Source organism: Cystoisospora suis, assembly GCF_002600585.1.
Source record: "Cystoisospora suis strain Wien I chromosome Unknown contig_675, whole genome shotgun sequence".
In the NCBI taxonomy this organism is placed as follows: Eukaryota; Apicomplexa; class Conoidasida; order Eucoccidiorida; family Sarcocystidae; genus Cystoisospora; species Cystoisospora suis.
In genome coordinates, this window is record NW_027153476.1 from 29,141 (window position 1) to 39,603 (window position 10,463).

Here is a 10,463-nt window from a genome sequence, read left to right on the forward strand (position 1 = left end):
CTTCCGTGTCTCGGCCTTCATCTTGTCCGTGTCTTCCCGTTCAGTTATGTCCCTTCCGCGTCACTCGTGGGTAGGGAACAGTGAGCGCCCCCGGCCTTCTGCCCTATTTACGGCCTCACACTCGGCTGACCTTCAACAGGCGCCCATGCCGCCCGCACATTCACAGTGATTTTCCGAGCTCGTACCCCACACCTGTCCGTCGGTCAGTCCCGCGTCTGTCCAAGAAGCTTCAGCTTTTCGGCACTCGCTGGGGAGCTTGAGGTGGCGCACTCATTGAAGAGGGCTCAGGGTGGGCTCTCAGTGAAGAGGCTTCAGGTTGGGCGCTTATTGAAGAGGCCTCAGGCTCGAGGCTCGGTGTACCGGCTTCAGCCCCGGTACGTGGCCTCGTGCCTTCAGCTTGCGTACCGGTCCTCGCGACATTGGCCCCGTTTTCCGTGCCCGCTTACCCAGGAGGTATCCGCAGACCTGTTAGGACGTGTGCCATTCTCGGGCCCTTTGTGCTCATATGGCTTTGGTGATTGTCATTCGCCATCGTTTGTCAGGCAAATCCTCCTGGTTCGGTCCCGGCAGGGCCGTCAGCGAGGCCCGTGTTTCCCCACTGACAAATTCATCCTCTCCCCTTGCCCTTAGAAGTTAGAATTACCTGCGTGCATCTTCAATTATGGACGTGGGGGACGCTGAATCTGGGCTTCATCCCGCTAGACAATCTCTACATAGGCCGCCACCGTCGGATAGTTTCGCGTTTTGACCAGTTTCCTTCCGGCTGGCTGGGGAAGGTAGGATGGGAATGCAACTCCATCCCGTTTCCCGCCTCCTTTTGCCATGAAACGCTCGTCGATATCCTTTTGAGAATTCTGTTAGCATAACTTGATTAGTGAAAGATTTCTCTCACGGCCACTCATGACTGAATGTCACTTGCTTACTCTGCAAGAAGGGTCACGCCCGTCCTTACTTGGTTAAGTGCTGTCCTTTCTCACGTGCGATCCACCACCTTCGGCCCCGCTTTCCAAAAAAAACCCAGACAAAGTCTTAATGACTTCTCTTTCCTCTTCGCTTCCAGTCGAAACCCGTGACAGGAGTGCATGACGAAGTTTTCCTCTTTTGTCCGGGTGTTGTCCGCTGTTTTTCTATACTAGTGCGTGACATATTCGCTAGCGACCAAGCTCAGCTCCGAAGGTACAAATCAAGCACGCCCCATTTTTGTACCCGCCGGTCGTAGCGGATACGCTTTCGTTTAGCCTAGCAACTGTCCTCCTCTCAAGCGCCAATGCAGGCTCACCGATATGTGAAGACTGAGCAGTTCTTTTCAGCCTGGATGCCCCTTGGTTTTCTACTGCACTCCGCGTGGAGGTATGGCACAGTGGCCAGGTTTAGTTCGGGAGCGAGAAGACGAGCATTTGTCGTGAGAAGTTCTCCCTGGTTCCTTCTCGCTGCTGCAAACTGACCGGTGCCAGAGGAAGCTCGCGGAGAGCGGAGAACAACACAAGTGATGAGTGTATCGGTCTCCGACAGCGCTGGCCAGTGCACAGTGACGTCTGGGGTTGTGCGCGTCCGAGTAGATTAGCTTGAGCGAAAGTTAGAGTAGTTTTTCTCTCACCGCCATGAACGGCTTCCTGGCCTCGCTGCACCGGAGCACCCCGACAGTGCAGGGTCCTACTCTTTCTCAACTGCATTTGTGCAGTCGACGTGGAAAAGAAACTGCCCTACGAACTAGCGCTCACTAGCGGCCCTCACGTTTGTGGCACTGATCAGGAATTTTTTCAAGTCTTCTCTGCGCGACGTCAAAGCAGTTCACCACGTCGGGGGAACCCCCCCCCCCAATCTCCTACCCGCTTGAGTAATACCGTTCAACCTACTGTCTATCTTTCCTGAAGAGATGCCCGGCTCGCACCACCGTTCACCCTGAAGCCTTTCGTTTTCCTGTTCGGAGTCTTTTTTCACTAGTCGAGGGTAGACTCCACATCAACGTGAGTCAGGTCGCACTTTCTCCCAGGTCCGGAGAAAGGGCTGCCATTCTTAGACCGAGAAATATCAAAAAGTCACTTCCGTCGCCGAGCTCCGTGTCCACAGACAACCAGGCAAGCGATTTCATGCCTCCAACGAGATATGTCTTCTTCGGGCAGTGTGACTCAGCTTTTTGCAAAGGCGAAAAGGGCTACTCTACCAGCAATCTCGTCCGCGTCCTTGGCGGGGTGTACTTCGCGGAGGAGGGCAATCGACTAACGCTGTTTAAGCCGGCTTCTCTTGCAAAGAACAATGGCCTTTCCCAGTCAGCCTCAGTAGCCAGGAAAGGAAGAAAATGACCAGCTTTCTTTTTCTTTCACCCTCTGCTTCACCGAACCACGGCCACCACCTTTGTTTTACCTCTCAGCTTGCTATTCCTTGTGGCAGCAGGTTGCTGCGTTGCTGTTCTCACCGGCGCAAGAGTGCAGAAAAAGATTCAAGGGATCCCTTGCTAGTGGTCCCTCTCTGTTCTCTCCCCAGATTGTATTACCATTATAGATATAAAGATATATATATGTATGCATGATTTAGACGCTGATATCACTCAGCCGTCTAAGTGTCCTAGGTGAGAGTGCTGTGTTTCATTGACAATCTTTGAGATGGAGGCAACAACCAAGCCTAAATGGAAATGAATCTTGATGGGAAACTGCTACTCCGGAACTTCCAGGACGCGTTCCGACGATGGTTTGCAAACACCGTTCGATATTCTTTTGACGTAGCGGAGCACACTTGGAAAACCCCAAACCATCGATAGATCGGAAAGAGAGCATCACTTGACAATCCTCATTTGAGAAACAGACTGTGCCCCACGATTCGATCTAGACGAGGCACGTAGCCAACTCCTGTATCGAACGGCCGTGCTTTCTCATCCGTTGCTGACGGCAACCCTAGCGCAGCTCCGACCTAACACAAAAATATGCAGGACTGAGGCACTCAGAATGGAGGACCCGCATGCGGGAGGCAGGCCCTTACAATGACTACCGCCACGAACGGAAAGACATGAAGAGCCGCGAGGGCAGAGCACCCGAACCTTTTTGACGCCAGAAGAACAGCGAGGAAAGCCCGGGGTACAACAAAAACCGGCAAATCACGGACCACCTTGGGCTCGACAGGGTCGATTATATAACAAAGCCGTAGTCACGAGTTATATGCGTTCCAGGGAGACTATCCCTCGCAGATTCACGTGATGCGAGTGCTGGTGGTGGAACCAGCGAAAACAAAACGGCTCCTCCTTCGTCAGTACCTCGTTTGCTGCCGACCCGGCCAGGTTGTCAGCGACTGGCAGGCAATCTGCTATTGCTAGGAAGCGATACGGTTTTACTGAGCCATCGGTCTCTTCTCTTCTCCGTAACGGCGGACTGTCCTCTGGTTTGCGTGAGATAGCCACCCAAGAGAAAGAAGAACTAGCCAATGATAACCGTTTGAAAAGAAACATGGGAGGACTCGCCAGATCGTTGCACGGAGAGGAGCACTCCCACCTCGATCGAAGGAAGGCGACGGCTGTCCCGTAGCACACCCCTGCAAAGTTAACCGAGTGAGCTAGCGCTTGCAAGACACGAGCATCCTCGGCGCCGATGATGTTCATGTGTCAATCAAGCCACAACGCTCCCTCATGGTTTTACTTTTTCCAGGGGTTTTGCCCCTACTTTTAGTCGCAAAATAATCTAAACGTTTTAGCAACCGCGCCCTCATTTTCGGGGTGTCGACTAAGCGTACTTCAGTTTGTTGAGACTTTTTCTCATTTTTCGTTGCAATTTGTCAGGTTCGTTGGGCAGCGATGGTGATATGCTCAGCAGCAAAGAACTGGCTCCGGCCGCATCTTGGCACGAAGACACCAGGTACCGCTCCATCACCAGCGGGCTGCAGGGAGGAGCCAGAGGACGTCAGAGGAAAGCGTGTACACGATGGGCGAACAGGAAATTCATTCTCAGGGTGTCTACCTTTCCTGAAGAGATTCACAAATCCAAGGAGAGGGAGATGCAGGGAAACGAGCACGAGGGAAAGGAAGCAAGCGAACGAACTCGCGGTTGGTACCTTGTCCCCCGCTGACGGTGATTCCGATCCGGGGAGAGAAAGAGTTGACCTTGATCAATTCTCATGGCCGACTCCAGTTCTACGCGCTTCGGACTCACAGGGTAGCACTGCCACAGCTGCACCATCTATCAGCAGCCAAGTGTCACCAACTTTTCCATGTGGTAGATCTGACTTACCACACTGTGCTGTGGTCACGGCATCTCCAGCCGCCAAACGGGTATGTTTCATTGAGCCGGTGCGCGTACCGCAAGAAGGGTGGCCACAAGAGGCGCCTCCTGAACAGACAGAGAAGAGTTACCGTTTCTTTTCTCGTCGTCAGATTGAACTCACGATTAAGTGGGAGGAGACTGCCCTGCAGATACCTGAGTCGTCTTCATCTTTTTTCCCGGACTTGTCCGAGGAGGACAACGAGATTAAAGAGAAGTTTCTCAGGCTGTACGACGCTGATCCCGAAGAAATGGAAGCCTTGGGCCTGATGCCCTGGATAAGAGAACAGGCCCCGCCCGAGGGAGCACTTCTGCTCCCCCCGCTGTGGGAGGACCAACGTTTTCGTCTTTACCCTTGGGAAGGGGGTGGACACGTGTTCGATGACGAGACACTGAGAACGTTCTCTCTAGCCAGGAGGGCACTAGAGGTTTCCCTTCCGCATATGCTCCGTTGCGGGTTTGCGTTTCGGCTCACTTCTGAGAGGAGCCTAACGTGGAAGATTCTCCCTTCGGATGTGGGTAGGGCAAGTTCATCACCCCCGGACTCTCCAACGCCTGGAAGGGGGGACATGGGTCTTTCTGACCTTGACTATATTTCACGGTACTCTCTTCCAAGATCGGACTGGCACTACAGTACATGTACCACATGCTCTCCATCAGCAGAAAGAGTTCGATTTCTAGAACCGGATTTTGGATACCCAACTAGAGAGTATAACGGCAATGTTGAGAAAGCCGCAGTGGCAATAAGGCAGCAGCAGGAAATGAGTGAAAATGCAGATAGCGGTTGTCAGAGTGAATTGCCTCGTGCCAACAGAAAGACAAAGAAGAAAGCAGTCATCAAACTGGACTACTTCTCTATTGCTGACGGGAGTGGTGATGAAGACTACTACTTCGACTTTGCCACCGTTACTTATGCTGAAGAGCAGGAGGAAGAGGACATTCTCCGAGGCTCCCCCTCATCCGTCTCGATTCTTGAGATCGAGGAAGAAGGCCAGTTTCAGAGAATGACACTCGCCGGCAGTCCGGAAGACGACGGTGACGCCGGCCTTCAGCTGGACGTCCTTTTTGCCTTTGTTGCGGATGCGGAGGACTCTGATAGTGCTGCCGCGGAATGTTCATCACGCGGGACCCCGTCGGCACGCACAGGAGTGCCGGACAGCGCGAATATGGACCACAGCGGCGACGGCTATACTGCTTCTTCCGACATTCTCTCTCCAAGGACCGAGCGTGAACACTCGGAAAAGCAACCTGAAGAGGAGAGTCCCGAAGAGGAGGTCGAAGATGGTCAGGAGGTGAATCCAAAGAGGGAGGAGGGCAAGGAAGAGACGAAGTTTTTATCTATGGAACGACTATCACATGCACTCACAGAGTAACCTCGCACGCATGGTAGGCGAGGAGACTTCGTCTCAGGATCTGAAGAAACATGTACTCCCGCTGAAAGGAAAGAATGGAATTCGGGGAAGAATAGGAGAGAACAACTGCCCTAGCGGAAAAACGGAAGCTCGGCTTCAATCATAACACGACATGAAGGGCACTGCTGCCGCCAAGAGAGATTACAATCTTTGAAGGTGCGTCCCTCGTTTCCCCTTTGTCCTGCTGAGTTATTGCGAACAGTAACGAGACAGAGGGAAGAGTTGCGAGAAAATAAAGCAAGTCCTTTTCACGCGGGTAGCAGGATGTAAGGATCCCCCGGGATGTTACGTAGTCAAAAGACAATAAGAACCTGCTAGCACCCCACCAGCTAAATCGTTTCTTCTAATCATGGCGCGTGAGACCCAGCTGACCTGTGTATTTCGCCAAGCCAGATCATGTGGCTGCCATAAGAGCAACAAGAGACAGAAGAGGAGAAAGCTGCTGGCTGCTCTCGCAATTTGTTGTAGGAGCACTGGCTCTATGTCTTTCCGAAATAGAGACGATCGAGAAGCCTTCGTCACTTTTCTCGCCATCTTGTCATGTCCAACAGCCCACGATTGTTGCCATCATGAGTTTTCTGGAGGCGCGGGCAACTCTCCCTCTACTCTCCTCTTTCCCCATGTTCATTTTATTTTCTCACTCAGCATTCCGACGGAGCGTGATGTGGAAGAGCTTTCTGAGAGGGCTACCAGAGGAGCATCAACCGACATGCAAGAGAGGGACCGAACACCAGAAAAAATAATAAATTTGCTTGGTGTGCTTCTTGGCATCATGGAGAGAGTGACGTGTTTGGGAGTCCTTCTATGCGGAATGGCAGCGGCTTTCCGGAGGAGAGAAGGAATGGCGCTTGGGCAGGTACTTCGTTTCACATACAGAATCTTTTGACGTTCCTCATTCCACTTCGCGACTGACTAGACAGGCTAAATCCCGATTCTCGAAAAAAACGGCTTCTTTCTCTCTGGCTTTGTATCCCGGGGCCCAGCTTCTTCGTTCAATGCGCCCGCAAAGCATTCCTACGTAGCGAGGGACACACTATGTTCGAACCTCTTTTCTTTTTCTTCGTCTTTCGTTAAAGTTGTCCTCACCGCCTCCAGCCGAAAGGCCTATAGGACTCACTGAGGACCAAGCGAATGAAGACGTACGTCTTCGTCGGTTTCTCTAAAAGAAGTAACTCCATGCAAGTAATTTTGCCACTTCTTCAGACCAAGAGGCCTCAAGTGTAGCAGGAAGACGACCGCACCTTTCATACTCCGTTTTCAGGGGAAGATCCTAAGCAAGGAAACCTGTGTCAGCGCCTTCTGCCGGTGCTAGAAGTACGGGGCGCCGGCGGTCTCTCAAATTCCTATCGGGGTGGTCAAGATTCATGCGAAGACTGCAGTCGCGTCCATTGACTAAAAGTGAGGACACGAGTAGGGCAGTCCCATTACGGTGCCGGCCCCCGATCTCGAAGTCTCATATGGCTGTCGATGCTCACCGTAGGTTTACACAGTTTGGTTTCCTCTATAGTGATGTATCATCAGTGCCGACCCGAAGAATTGCTTCGCTCAGTTTTTTCGTTTCTTCTCGAATGCAGTATTCATATGGAAAAGAAGCGAGTCTAAGCAAGCCCTCTGCTTGTATGAGGAATTCTGAATGACACTCTGTTTGGAAAACCTAACCATTACTCTGATGTGAGTCAAGTAAAGGTCGTTCTTCTTTAAGATGCTGCTGAGTTTGGGGCCAGACAGGAAAGCAGGAGGTGAAGAGGACAAGCGTGCGTGGAGCACCGACAAGGCAGTGATTGAGAAAAACAAGATATTCGAGAGAATCATACGTCATCTCTAGCGTAAATTCGCCAGCGAAAAAGTAACAACTTTGCTGGACAGCTTCGAGCCACAAAGGAAGTCTTTGCTTTTGACAAAGTACAAACGACAGTCCTTCACAACCTTTCCTACCGCAGTGAGGCTTGTCATTCCACGTCTTCCGGACGAAATGCAAGAGAAGGGGTTTGGTGAGACAGGTTGCACTAGTCATGGCACACTAGACCGAGCTGCACACACAGCGCCCTTAAGATTTCCGGCAGCTGTCGGTAGGGTGGAAAGAAAACACGATATGCAGGCTCCTACAGGAAAATCAAGACTCGGAAATCTCTCGTGGCGCACGGTGGTACGACGTGAATCCACTCATTAGTCCAGGGCGCTACATCGGCAGTGCCCCGGACTAACGAGTGGATTCACCGGGAGCTTTCGTGCTGTTATCAGGACTCGTCATTATTAGGTCTTTTGTTGCATTTTTCTGCGTTGAACGAAGTTCAGTGGTGTGCTGTCTTGCACCGTAGAGGGAAGGACAGTAAAAAGTTAGAAAAGATAGCCAAGCCCTGAAGGGGAATACCATTTCTTCTCACGACTGTTGGTCTGATGACTGAAACACATGGCCTTCTTTGAGAATATCCGGAAATCCAGTGAATCTCTTCGTTTCGACAAAAGAATAGAGCGGGAAAGAAATACGGGCCCCAGGAAAGGAAGTTTCTTTCCGAGAAACTTTGGATGCGGTGAAGACGCGAGAGGAGGAGATCTGTTTTAGTTCGCCATGAGCGTGTTCCGCGTTGTCTCGTAGAGCTGTTGTGCAACAGGGGGAAAGAAGAGATGAAACAAGCATAGTGGTAATTAAAAAATAAGAATGATGAGTGAGTATTCCTTGTAATCACGCACACGAGGTTGTGACAAGACAATAGAATGGAACTAAACATACATATGCGTGAAGCATACACTCAGCTGCGGCATAAAACGCGGTAGGCTGGTACAGTAAATGGTAGCTAACTACTAAGGTAAAGGAACTACCTAGGTGGGGGTGTGCGTAGCATAAAAAGAAGCTAGTGAACTCCCTTTTCTTCAGTGAACACGCCTTCCGGAAGAACGCCGTTTCACGGACTACCTTTGCGAACCCTTCCTTCGTCTGCCTATTATGTCAGAGAAGAATAGTGAAGAAAGAAGACCGACCTATGGCGGAACACCCGTCAGGGAAGAGGGGACCGTGGTAAGGAGACTCCCTACTCCTGAAAGAAAGTAGCAGAGTCTGTGTCTTCGGTGAGACACGGGGAGAGGACCAGGTAACTTTACCGACTGATTGACCGTTGTTTCTCAGACCCCTCTCCCTCTACATCCGATTTCCAAAGATAGATACTTTTCGTCTTTTTAGACATCAAAACACAAAAGAGAAACGAGTGTAAAGTTATTCATTCGAGCTTCTCGGCTTCGTTGTGCTGAGGAAGAGCGATACTCCTTAGCGTACACGCGTCCCGGGAAAGATCCTAGTCCGCTCCTCTATCAGTGAACTCCTTCTCGTTCTTCTTTTTCTTTTCTGCTAGTCACTGACAGGAGACTGTCAAATGACTCCTGTGTCTTCTTGCTTCCCGTCTTGCCAACAAAACCGAGGAAAGCCGTTTCTAATGGCCTCGACAAGAGTATAGCAGGGACACAGACATCCTAGCGACTCCTGTCCGTTGTGACGCGCATGGCTCTATCTATGTCTAGTAGAAGAATGCGCCAGGAAGAAACAGGGGCCAAGCATCGATCACCCCTGTTCTCGGAAAGATTTCCAACTCCTTAAATTCTCTTCTCGAAAAGGTTCGTGGCTCTATCACTATTCACTATGAACAGAATGAGCTAAAACCGCAGACACGGAGCCTTTTTGTGGGTATCCAGACATCTCCTGAGTCCGGAGACAGGCTTCTTTTCTACTGTGTAAGGTGAAGATGTGATAAGACGATCTTTTTGCTTACTTTATCATTGGAGAAGCTTTGAGGAGACGGAGGGGAAAGCTCAAACACCTTGTGTGTGAATCAAATGCTAGAATCTATCTCTCCGCATATACCTTAAGATATCACACCGGGTACCTCCACGTATCTACATCTTCTCTCTTTGGATACATCCATATACAAGTAGTATCTATCTACATACGTAAGATCTCATACCGGGTGCATCTATGTATCTACTAGATCTTTCTCTCTCTGCATATATAATGTACAGAGAGAGACATAAAGAGGGCTGTGAGAGAGAGAAGTAGCTCCTTGGTTTCTCCTCCTATCGTTTCTACAATGAACTGTCGTCTTTCCTTCGAACCGAAAGGAAAACGAGCCGAGCCTTGCTCGTCCCCACTCTACTTCTCATTCCAGGCTGAGAGAGCATAAACCAACTCCCCTACCCAAACCCTATTTTCCCAGCTAACCTAACCGCTCGGTTGTGCATCTCTCTTTACTTGAACAGAGAGAGACACGGGTACATACACATATATTTTATACACACGAATGTCTATGCCTTGTGTATTCGTGTCGATCTATTTCATGTGCCTGGTGAGCGTTTTGCAGTGTATGTACAGCTTAGGCTTCAGGGGAAGCTTCCCTGTTTTTCTTGATATCTCTATCCTCTTCATCTTCTCCGTCTTCTCCTCTTAATGAGCCGCACCTCACCAAGATGCAAGACAGTTCTTTTCTTACACACTCGAATGATGTCGTATGTATCTATCACAGTAGTGTACTAGACTTCTTCATTCTTCTTCTGCGAAGTTCGCACCTTTCCTAGATAGTCGTGAGAAAATTTCTTCATGGGTCAATGACCAGGAGACCTCTCTCCCTAAGACTTCACGCGACGAAGAAACTTCAAGCCTTAAGATACACAAAATTCTCAAGAGTCTTCCTGAGCATCTTCTTGTGTTATCTATCTAGCTATCTATCTATCTATCCGTCTAGCTATCTACTGTTTATCTACCTATCCATCGTTAATCTATCTATCCGTCGTTCATCTACCTATCTATCTATCCATCGTTAAT

General features: G+C 50.3%; 1 protein-coding gene across 1 annotated transcript; it reads right to left on the reverse strand.

The window, feature by feature from the left end:
• Positions 1-7,721: 7,721 nt before the first annotated feature.
• Positions 7,722-10,080, reverse strand: CSUI_001697 (uncharacterized protein). The gene has a single exon (XM_068061902.1). The coding sequence runs from the start codon at positions 8,383-8,385 to the stop codon at positions 7,948-7,950; it is 438 nt and encodes a 145-aa protein (XP_067926120.1). The 5' UTR covers positions 8,386-10,080; the 3' UTR covers positions 7,722-7,947.
• Between the last annotated feature and the right edge of the window lie 383 nt (positions 10,081-10,463).

What these genes read in the sequence shown, in the direction of transcription:
- CSUI_001697 (XM_068061902.1), bottom strand. Translation starts at nt 8,385, where the DNA reads ATGTTTAGTTCCATTCTATTGTCTTGTCACAACCTCGTGTGCGTGATT.